The 12,263-nt window shown below is 33.8% G+C and overlaps 1 protein-coding gene across 13 annotated transcripts in view; it reads left to right on the plus strand.

Moving 5' to 3' along the window:
• CEP290 (centrosomal protein 290) overlaps positions 1–12,263 on the plus strand; it is an 84,273-nt gene that overhangs the window by 60,317 nt on the left and 11,693 nt on the right. For all 13 annotated transcript variants that reach the window (XR_009054763.1, XM_057742390.1, XM_057742393.1 and 10 more), the window contains 7 exons: positions 1,784–1,929; positions 2,268–2,423; positions 4,480–4,603; positions 8,731–8,865; positions 10,208–10,294; positions 10,986–11,150; positions 11,676–11,798. Coding sequence is in view for 12 of the 13 variants with exons in the window: in XM_057742390.1 (XP_057598373.1) it covers positions 1,784–1,929; positions 2,268–2,423; positions 4,480–4,603; positions 8,731–8,865; positions 10,208–10,294; positions 10,986–11,150; positions 11,676–11,798 (936 nt within the window). In the remaining variant the exon portion in view is untranslated. The remainder of the gene's footprint in view (positions 1–1,783; positions 1,930–2,267; positions 2,424–4,479; positions 4,604–8,730; positions 8,866–10,207; positions 10,295–10,985; positions 11,151–11,675; positions 11,799–12,263) is intronic.

Raw genomic sequence — 12,263 nt, forward strand, 5'->3', positions numbered from 1 at the left:
AACTTCTCATCCTCTCTTCTCCCCTTTTGTCTCCCAGTCTAGATCAGACCCTTGTAAGTTTTTGTTGGACATTTGCCTTTGTTGGTTTTCTATTTATTTTTCAATTACTTGAGTCTTACTTTCCTCACTCCTACTTCAGAGGGTAATGTCAGATGGGATAGAACTGCCTGATCTCTACAGAGCACACCATGCTGCAGAATTATTTACTTATATACCTTTTGCCCTCAACTAATACTTACATTTCTGGAAATACACAAAATTCTTTGTATGTATTTTAGAAAAAAAGAAGTTAATAACTATCAAACGCTTACTAAAGTTTTTACATTTTTTAAAGGGTGCATGTTAGCTGAACTAGATAAATAAGGTAAAAAATTGGCCAGTATGGGAAAAGATTGTTTTGATAGGGGTACTTATCTTAGTAGGGTATTTGACTTTAAACTATGGCTTTTAATCCTTTCAGCCCCAACAGTCTCTTTTATAGTAAATACAGTGTTTCATAATGTCCCCTTTACTATTACAAGTGAAATTTATAGTTAATATAAACTATCTACATGCATAATCTCAAAATTTCACTATAAATGCCCTAAATGAAATATGAAGGAGAAACATAAAAGGAAAATAATTTATAAAAATAATAAATATATTAATATATTTTTCATAATTCACCAAGTAAATGCTTCATAGAAAACATAATGAAGTAGTCATGTGCTTCCACCTTTGGGAAACGTTGATGTGAATTCAGAGCTGCAAGTGCAGACTAACACAAATGTGGTCTGTTGGCACCTCATATGTCACAAAGGCATTGCCATTTATTAATTTGATTTCCAAAATGGTAAACAGTTGTTTCTGTAGTTCTCAGCAAAATGATGTCTATAATGTTTATTTTTATAAGGCTATTGTATTCCTAAAATATTCAGTACATAGTAAAACCATTATAAAATTGCTTGGTGGAAAGAACATAAATTCTTAGCTCAGACAATTGTGAACAGAATTTTTAGCTATATGAATATTCAGTAGGATACTTGATAATTCTTCAGTACATAGGACTGTTCTGCATTACATAGACTTTCCTTGGACACCTTATCTCAATTATAACAAACCACAACACCTAGCCCTGAAGTATCCTAATTCTCTAACCACCCCCCTCTTTTTTTTAAAGCACTTATCATTAGCTAACATACTTCAAAAAATTTTTTTTCCTGTTTTTTTTCTATATTTTGCTCCCTTCCCCAATCCAACCAACCAACCAACCAACATAAACTAGACTGTAATACCCATGAAGATAGGACTTTTTTGTGTGGTTTATTCATTGTTTCTATTCCTAGTGCTTAGAGTAGTACCTGGTGCATGATTAGCACTAAGTAAATATCTGTTGAATACGAGAAATAGCGTGCATTGAAAATTTGAAGGGGTTGTGATACTAGGAGATTGCAGTGGGGTGACAAAATTGGGTTGGTCATTTATACATATACATTCTTTGTTAGAAGTTTACTTTGATCATCATCCATTTGTGTTAGACTCCTTTAGGAGTATTGGCATTCGTCCAAACCGTTCCCCAGAATTTGATCTGTCAAATTATGGAATACAGAATCTTAGACTGAAGGGCATTTTTGCTTATAGCTTGGCATGCCTAAAGATTCTAGGGGGTGACATAGCAAAATGAACCTGTTTACATATTCTTTAGGAAGTATTGATTTACCATCATTCTAGTAAATTGTAATTAATCAATCTAAAATTAAAAACAATATTGGTAATTTTCTTCCTCATTTGTTATTATTTACAGAGTGCCAGAGAAGAAATAATTAGGTGGGAAGAAGGTAAAAAATGGCAAACCAAAATAGAGGGAATTCGAAACAAGTTAAAAGAGAAAGAGGGGGAAGTCTATATTCTAACAAAGCAATTGAATACTTTGAAGGATCTCTTTGCCAAGTGAGTTTAAATCTAATGTAAACCTGATTAATTATGTATAGTCTTTAGTTGACCTGGAAGTTACATAGTTTCTGTGTACTTGATAATATGAAAATTTTTCTAGTTTTGGTTATCATTTATTATCCATAGTTTACTTATTATTTTCTTTAAAGTTTGTATTAATTTTAACAATTTGTAAGTGGAGTTTCCTATAATTTTAAAATAAGTTAACTCATAGCAAATACAGAATGATCCAATTTTTGTATATTGGTCTTATAAGAAAGAAGCTGCAATTTAATAAATTGAACAAGTCAAACAGTGAATGGTATATTTTCATGATTCTGTATTAAATCCCACAGAGCTGATAAAGAGAAACTTACTTTGCAGAGGAAGCTAAAAACAACTGGCATGACTGTTGATCAGGTTGTGGGGGTGCGAGCATTGGAGTCAGAGAAGGAGTTAGAAGAATTAAAAAAGAGAAATCTTGACTTAGAAAATGACATATCAAATATGAGGTAAGCTAATACATGGAAATATAGAAACTGCTATAATAAATGTGTGTTATCTTAAGCTTGGGTTCTGTTGACTCTTTTCCCATGTGAGGTGAAATATTCCTGGTTCTTTTTATGCCACATAAATATGGACTGTATTCTTGAACTTTTGAATATTATGTTCTGAGGCTCTGGATCTTGGTTAAATTGTATGGAAAATGCAGATATATTTTTGTTTTAGCAGGTCTGGATAGGTTCAGGCCCCATGTTCTAACCTGCTCTCTGTGGTCTGTGGTTCCAGAGCTTTTACAGTGCTCTTTGGCTCTGTTCTGCCTATGCACCTCCCTATTGACAGTCTGGTATGTGGGCTGTCTTCTGTTAGTTCAGTTCTCAGAGTCTTTAATATTCTGATTAGGATCAGATCCATACACGCGTGCTCGCAGGTGAGCCCAGACGCTCATAAACAACTTTATAAGGTTCCTTTCTTGAGCACCTTTCCCTCTGTGATCTCCCTGATACATTTGGTTTCTCTAGGGCTCCCCTTTTAGGTACTTAGAACCAAACCTGGGGCTTTAGTTGCCCTGTTGTACTGTGCACTTCAGCTATTGTGCTCTTGTCTGCAGCTAAGCCACCAGCGGGAGGGCAGAAAGGGGACGTGGCAGGTGGGGTGGGGGCACTACTTTGCCCTCCCACCTTATTAATCACAGCTCTACCAATTGGAGAAGAAGATTCCTCTTCATAAAAATTTTGGCTCCTGTGAGTTCCCATTGCAGCCTCTGCCACAACTGCCTTGGGGTTGCCTGAGGGTTGGGACATGAGAGAATGCATAGAAGAGAAAAATGAGGGGTTTTTGCACTGTCGGAAAGCATTGTTAAGTCCTCTTTCTCCTTACTGGAGCTGGAACTTTAAGCCTTGCCTGGAGCTCTCTCCCTCTGTGCTGATGCTCATCTTCCGGTTTCAAGCCATGTTATATTCAGGCCAGGAAATACTAGAGGAAAGGAAAAGGTAAATTTACCACCTGCTTGCTAATATTTCAAATTCTGGTATTTTGTCCCAACCTGTAAAATATTTACTTTTCAAGGTCCTCGTGAGCTTTTAACCTACATTCCTTCCCTTTTCCTAAGTCATTGTTTCTTATTCTTCAGAATTTTCCTTGATGGAGAAGAACAAAGTGATTGAAATTTTTTTCGTTTTGACATCTATGTATAGCTATTGTCTGGTCCTAGCCACCCTGTTTTTCTTAGCCTAAACATATGTTCAGAATAAAACCAAATCCATACATTATCCTTTGCAGTTTTCACAAGGATCAAAATATTTGAAACTGTCTAATACTTTTGGGTATTTAATGACTTTTTTTCTAATATGAATCTGTGTATGCTGAAGTAATTGGAGAAGACTTTTATAAAGAGATTGAACTTGTCTTCTATCTCAGTTCAAATGTGAATTTCTGAATTTTATGAATCAGATCTAGATATTAAAGGGAGAAAGAACACTCCAAGAAAACAGAACCCTAGCAGAGACATAGAGGCAGGAGTGAATCTTTCATGTGTGGGTAAGAGTGGATTTATTTGCCTAAGTAAAGGAAGACTCCTGGACAGATGTGTTGAATAGGTGTGGTTGTGCCAGATAGTGGAGGGCCTTGTAGGTCATACAGGTGAGTATAGATTGAAGAAATAGATTATTATGTGGCACAAGTAAGAACCTTATAAAATCCTTGAACTTCTTGAGAAACACATGGATGTTATGAAATTATTATATAATGTTTTGAAACTAGTAGGTATTTTTATTCAGCTATTTTACACAATCCCCAAAATAGATGCATGTTCTTTACAAATGTTGATGTATTTTTTAAAATCAGAATACCCTTTTTAACTCATAGTTTAAAGGAGGCCAGCTGTGAATCATCTGTAGAGGATCAGTTTATAACATAGTCATGTTTTAATTTAATTTTTGTGAAGTATTTCTAGTTTTATAGAATTTAAAATACAGTGTTAAAAATATATTTTTCCTTTATTTTGACATGATAAACAGTAAAAAGGTTGGAAGTTTGAATAGTAAAGAGTGTGATTGTTGTTCATAGGACCCATCAGGCTCTTCCTCGAGATTCTGTTATAGAAGATTTACATTTACAAAATAAATACCTCCAAGAAAAACTTCATGCTTTAGAAAAACAGTTTTCAAAGGATGCATATTCTAGGCCTTCAGTAAGTGCACATCTTTTCATATTTTTAATTCTAAAGTTTAAAAGTGAAATCAACTTCTACCTTTAACTAAAAGCAGTAGATCCTTCTCATTAAAACTAATACAGTAAGTCCAACTTTTATTTTTACTAGGTAGTGATGTATGATAACTTCTTTAATCCTTTTTACATAATAATGGTAAACTTGTGATTCTTATGCTTTGCATAAAACATCGTTACAAATGATTTCTGGAGGTTTTAAATGTAGTTATGAGTTTTGCTGTGGCAAGAACATATAGTTAGATAAAATAGGAAAATATAACATTTTCATTCAAATATGTGATACATTTCTCATTTTTCTTGTCTCAATGTAGAATTATTTGTTGTATCTTATTTTGAAACACTTGTGTGTATATTTTTATTATTTTTTTCTTTTCTTTTCTTGTTTCTTCTCTTTCATCTGCTTCAAGCAGAATCTGTTATGTGACACAACTACGCTTTCTCCTCTTGCTACCAGTGTTAATAAATACAGGCATAATATTTTTCACCAAAAGAACACTTTACACAGGAACCAAAAAAAACCCATAACAGTACTCAGAGTTAAAAATAGGAAAGGAATAGATGTTAGTGACAACTTATATCATCAGGTACCTAGAAATGTTCTACAGTATTACAGTAATGAAGAAAAACACAAAGCAGAAGGTATTGTAGATCCTACCGAGTTAAATAAATCTGAGTCAAAAGCAAACAATAAATCAAGTCCATTTAGGTCAAGTAATGGTACCTTGATGGATTTTAACTCCAATTTTGAAAATGAACCAGATCCTAAAGTTGAGAAGAGTAATCAAGACTGTTGTGAAAATAATAAACAGGAATATAAAAACAAGGAAGAAAATGAGTTAGGCAAGAATGAGAAGGAAAAGGGACACATAGCGGAAGATGTGAGTCACAGCAACCACACGGATCCAGAAGAGTCTGCTGGGGAGGACGGTGGTTATGCCATAGGCGCTGCTGCAGTGAATCAGTGTGCTGGGGAGGAAGCCCACGCAAGCTCTGAAACTGATGTGCCAGTCCAGCCATGACATGAAGTGTCGCAGATTTGAGTACATGGCAGTCCTTTATTTCTCTGTTGGCTGAGTTTTCTTATAGCAAGTAATATACATATATGGTGCAAATTGAAACAAATTGTGTAGGATTTGTAAAGAATATTAATTGTTAATAAACTTCTCCTTAAACCCTAACATTTGACTGGTGCCTATAATACTTAGTGATTGTACATTTCCTAATTCATTTTAGTACTCACTGTTTTTACCATTGGTATTCAGTTAAAAAGGATTAGATTAGATTAAATAACAGAATAATAAAAATAAGGCACTTTAGAGGTGTTTGTTTTGCCTTAGAAATTCCTAATTCAGCATGCTGTAAAATTTCACTGCAAGTAAAATTTCATGACAGTGAATAATATCAGTAAAAATCTGTTATGATGCTGTGTAACATACTAACATATGTAACATAACAAATTCCTTTGATGGTCTTTTTGCCTTGTATTGTAACAGATACTTTTTCATAATGAGAAAATGAAGCTTACATGTGTTGCCTAGGTATAGTTTTTACAATACTCTGCAGAGAATTATTTCTATTTTACATGGGAAGCTTGGAGAAAAAGTAACATCTCTATTGATCAAGAAGATGCAGAACCAGAATTTAAATGGAGGTCTAATTCTGCAGTTTATGAACTTTCTGCTTGCACACTACTTTTGGTCAATTTACATTGCAGTCCAGAATAAGAAGTTTGTTCCAAGTTGAAATCGAATAGCATTCATTCATTCATTCATTCCTTTCCACCTCAGATATTCCAGTCACCTAGGTCCTCGTTAAGTCAGACATTTAAATTAGGAAAAAATGGATGAAAATGACTTAATTCTTACTTCATTTCCTTCTCCAGGCATATAATACTTCTTTTTTTCACTTGATAATAAGTAATTGAGAATTTGAGACTTCCACTGTGTTTTATCTCTAACTCTTATTCACTAAGAATTTGACTTTTGGGGGGAAAAAAAAGAATTTTACTTTTGGCAGTGTATAACTTTTAACAGGATTCTTCTTCTATAGAACAATTTGGAAGTCTCCCCAAAATTGATTATACAAGAATTTTATTTATTTTACTTTTATAGAAGAGTTTCATTAACTTATTTTCCAAAAATTTGGACAATCTCAACCAATACTTTTAGTGTTGTTTTCTGAGAATAGGAGGAAAAAGATGATCCCCATTCACTTACACAAATAATTGCATCCATATTTTAGTGGGGAGAACTGTTGAAAAAATATCTTCTTGTAATATCATCAGATAGAATTATTGTCTTCTGTGAATGAAAGAGTGTATTTTATATCTATCGGGTACTGGTTATCATTTATTAAATAGCTATCATAGACTGAAGAGAGAAAGTAAGGGAGACAGAAGAGCTCAGGGATAGGGAACTACAGATTTCCATGTCAAGAGACCTTAAAAATTTTTCTGTCTAGTGCCCTCATTTGTAAGATGCAAAATCGGAGGACCTTGCAGGTGGCATGATTTGCCTAATGTGCACTTGGGTTATCTGACAGAGAATACCATCAAATATGTCTGTGTTCTCTTTCTTGCCATTATATATGTTCATATGCACACACAGTCCCTCAAACAGTTAGAAATCAGGTGGATACATGCAGTGTTTCTGCCAGTGTTGTGTTACATGCCCTCAGGTCTGAATCAAAGGTCAGCCCAGAATTTCTTTACTTTTCTATATCCTATTTTCTCATTTCTTTACCTTTACTGAATTTTACCTAAGAAAACTTTTTCTTTTTTTTACTTTTTTGTTTTTAACCTAAGGGTGAGTATGTCAGAATGTATTTAACCTACTGCTAATTAAAAAGATGTTAGAGAGCCATGTATAATAAATGTATTTATAGAATATTATACTTTAATAATAATATATAATACGTAATATATAATATAGAAACATGTAATGTAAAATGTTAATTGTAATATCTGTGGAGTTATTAACTTGATAGTTGATCAAACCAATAGAGAATGGAGTGGGGGAGAAAAACACTAAAGATATTCTGAGTGCTTTCACAAAATTATCTCATATAATGCTCTTAACAATCTTATGAGGTAAGTGGTGTTCTACCTACTTTATAGGAAAAAGTAACCAAGCACAGATTTCTCTTTCAAATAATCTGTAGTTTAGAATGAGAATTGAAAATGAACATAATTAATAAACTAAAGGTGGATTCATGCCAAAAGAAATGCAAATAAAGTGTTACTGGATTTCAGAGGAGGGAATGATTACTTTATCTCCAGGAATGAGAAATAGCTTTAAAGGAATAAGGAATTGAGGCACTTTTTGTAGGCTTGTGCATTCGTTTGCTAGGGCCACCATAACAAAACACCACAGAGTTGATGGCTTACATAACAGAAATTTATTCTCTCAGTTCTGTAAGCCAGAAGTCCAAAATCAAGGTATCAGCAGAGTTGATTTCTTCTTTAGGCCGTGGGGGAAGGGTCTGTTCCAGGCCTCTCTCCTTGGCTTGTAGGTGGCTGTCTTTTCCCTGTCACTGTGATGTCTCCCTTCTGTGTATGTCTGTGTGTCCAAATTTCCCTTTTGTATAAGAATATCAGACATTTTTAGATTAAGGCCCATCCTGATGACCCTAAATTAATTATCTCTGAAAAGACCATATCTCCAAATAAGGTCATTCTGAGGTACTGGGAGTTAGGACTTCAGCATGTGAATTTGGGGGTTGGGTGGAGTTGGGGTACAATACAATCTACGACAGGTAGATAACAGTAGTACTTCATATTTGGACTGGAAGCACCACCACAAGTTAGTTCAGTCATTATGAGAGTGTGTATGGAGGCATTATATGTGTGGACATTATGAAATCATACTGTCTTTGCTTTCCATATTAATTACAACAGACGAATAGCCTTTTCTCCTGTGAGCTTGTTTGTTTGTTCATTCATTTATGGTTGTTTTCTCTAGAGCACTCCAATTTTCCCATTCCTTTGAGGAAAAATGTTCCCTTTTGGCATAGTGTTTTCTTATCCAGTGTGTCTCATGCAGCTTTTATTTGTTACACTTCAAAAATATTCCTAACTTCATTTTCCTGAAGACTTCGGGAATAGAGTCACATGATCATTATCAAAGAGAACAGGAGCTCCAGAGGGAAAACTTGAAGTTGTCATCGGAAAATATTGAACTGAAATTTCAGCTTGAACAAGCAAATAAAGATTTGCCAAGATTAAAGGTAAATTTAATATTCTTTATTATAGTTAGGAAATCTAATGCCTTTTTCTCCCTCCTTAATTGTTATGTTTACCATGCTAGCTTATGAAGAAGTCAGAAACTCATATTCATAAAATATCACGGTAGTGTTATACTTTCTACATCTGCTCGTTTAACAGTCATTTGGTGAGGGCCTTCTTTGTGTCAGGTACTCTCCTGGGTGCTGGGAAACAGCAATCAAAAAAATACTTGCACTTGTAGAGCTTACATTCCAGTAAGGGAAGGCTCATAATAGGTAAGGAAGTCAATATATAGTATGTCAGCTGATGTTAAGTGCTGAGAAGAAAAAGCATGGTTAGTGTGAAGGGGGAGTGTGTGTGTTGTGTGTGTATGTGTTGGATAGGAGTACATCTGACCCTTGAACTGCGAGGATCCACTTATGTGGGGATATTTTTCAATAGTAAATACTGCTGTACTACCTGATCTTTGGTTGGTTGAACCCACAGATGCAAAGGAACTGCAGATATAGAGGACCGACTGTAAGTTATACCTCCACATTGTTCAAGGGTCAACTGTATATTGGATTGCTATTTAAAATAGGGTAGTAAGGGAAGGCTTCCTCAATAAAATATTTTAGCTGAGAGCTAGGGGACAGGTAAGCAAGTGGGTCATACAGATACTAGAAAAAGAGTTCCAGACAAGTTCAAATGCCATGTATGTGGCAAGATGGTTGGTGTATTTAATTAACACTTTAAAATATTAGGAGCTCTAAAAATATAAAGTCTTTAAAAACAAAAGTATTTCAGGGTAATTGTCTCTGTTAGAAATTTTACTTTATTTTGATGCTTATAATAAGTTTATTTTTGGTTTTCCAAATCTTACCCTATTTATGGGAGTCTTTTTCTTTTGACTGTTTCATTTCTGTTTTTTAACTTAGAATATTAACAGTCTGTTAATTGCACTGGTAATGGTATAATTAAGCTATGTCCTTCTTCTCGTTCTGATTTTTACACTGTTAAAACCAGTGTCAGAAGATCAGTTGTCTATTTCTCTGTACCATATGGGTAAGGTTCTACATATATAATTTATGGGACATTTAAAATCAGGAGTTCTAAACTCAAATTTATATTGTATACTGAGGCAGTAACACAGGAAATATTTCCCAAAATTCATATACAAAATGCTGCTGTATTAGTACACTTTAATTCAACATATGTCATGGTTCAAAATCTTCCTCATTGGTGTAAAGACCCACTTGTTTAAGTCGGCTATACAGTGAAGAGACTGTTCAGTTGAACTGTTTGCCTTTCCTTTTCAATGGCTATAGCTGTGTTAAATTGTTAATGTTTTCCTTAATCTTCTAGAATCAGGTAAGAGATTTGAAGGAAATGTGTGAATTTCTTAAGAAAGAAAAAGCAGAAGTAGAGAGGAAACTTGGCCACGTTAGAGGGGTGAGTATGTGGGAGTTATGCCATGTGTTTATTTTGGCTTCAGAAGTGATAAGTTGGAAATGAAAAAAAAAGTTTGGATATGTCATAACAGTATTGATATACTTTTACTAGTGCCTCTAGTTTCAATTTTATTCTGCTTCATCTACAGTGTAAAACATCATTAAGCTTTCTCTTTGTTTCAAGTTAATGTATTTTATCATCTGTCACATCTTCCATGCTTTTTATTCCACTTGGACTCTATACCATCTCTTTTTTCATTGCATATCCCTCCACATCTTGAAAACATTTAACTTCCAGCCATCTTCCTTCTGTTCTTTGAGGTAACTACTAACTGCGCCTTGGTCTGATCCTAACATTTTATAACTATTTTTTATAATATCCATGGCAGCTTCTTAGTTACAATGCTATTATACCAGTGTTCTTTCCAGTATACCAGGGTTTAAGCTGTTGCTTATTAGCTCCATGACTTTAGAAATATCAAATTCTCTGAGTCTTGATTTTCTTGTATGTAAAGTGAGGATTATAATTCCTCTTTCATAGGGTTATTATAATGAATTGAAGTAATAAAAGCTTTGGCTTTAAATGTTAGGAATCAACAGTGAGTTTAATAATAAACCTTTTATGTTCTTGGTACTTTATATTATACTCTCTAAAATACTTGATTAAATAAAAAGTTAACATTTTTTTCTAGTCTGGTAGAAGTGGAAAGACAATCCCAGAACTAGAAAAAACCATTGGTTTAATGAAAAAAGTAGTTGAAAAAGTCCAAAGGGAAAATGAACAGCTGAAAAAAGCATCAGGAATATTAACCAGTGAAAAAATGGCTAATATTGAACTGGAAAACGAAAAGTTGAAGGTAATATTTTTATTGTGGTCATTTGTATGGAATGTTTTACTGATAAAATTTTTATTAACTTTTAAGGAAAATTTTAAATATAGTATATAAAGATGCAGTAGATATTTTATACATACAGAAAAAAAATATTGGAGACAAGGATAAGACTACTTAGAGTAGGACCACTTGGTCATCTTATTATTTCCAGAGCATTGGTTCTCACTCTGGCAGCATAAAATAATTAACTGTCTGTTTTCAAAAATACAGCTGCCTAAGCCCCCAATTTTGAGATTGATCAAGATTATTTCGGGATTGGTCCTACCACTGGGATTGTGAATTTTTTTTTTTTTAAGTCATTAACTCAACCTAAGCCCATATTGGGAACCTCTGCTCTATTGGTCTAGATGACCAATATTAAAGGGAAGAATTTAATTCTAATTCTATCAAATATGGTTTCTAAAACTACATTGAACTAAATCTTTTGAGTTTACAAGATAATTGTTTATTTCCTTGTTTTGATCATGTAGATATTTTTTTAATTACTAGGCTGAATTAGAAAAACTCAAAGTTCATCTTGGACGTCAGTTGAGCATGCACTATGAATCTAAGACCAAAGGCACAGAGAAAATTGTTGCTGAAAATGAAAGGCTTCGTAAAGAACTTAAAAAAGTATGACTTTCATTATTGACTATACTTATTTTTATGTTAATGAACTAATACATTTTGGGAAAACTGAATGGAGAAGTTTATAGAGTGTCTATTCCCTCTTATAGGGTATTCAGGGTAGGTATTTAGAGGTTTAGGAATTGTGTTGGTTATTTTTTTTCTTAATTGGGGTATAGTTGCTTTATAATATTTTGTTAGTTTCTGCTGTACAGCGAAGTGAATCAGCTATATGTATATATATATCCCCTCTTTTTTGGACTTCCTTCCCATTTAGGTCACCACAGAGCATTGAGTAGAGTTCTCTGTGCTCTACAGCAGGATCTCATTAGTTATCTATTTTATACATATTAGTGTATATGTGTCAATCCCAATCTCCTAGGTCATCCAGGAATTGTGTTTTTATGCCCACCATTCTTTCACTGTGAGGAACATTGAAACTAAAAAAATTAATAAATTAAGAGGCAGTAT

This window comes from Hippopotamus amphibius, chromosome 7 (assembly GCF_030028045.1).
Source record: "Hippopotamus amphibius kiboko isolate mHipAmp2 chromosome 7, mHipAmp2.hap2, whole genome shotgun sequence".
NCBI lineage: Eukaryota > Metazoa > Chordata > Mammalia > Artiodactyla > Hippopotamidae > Hippopotamus > Hippopotamus amphibius.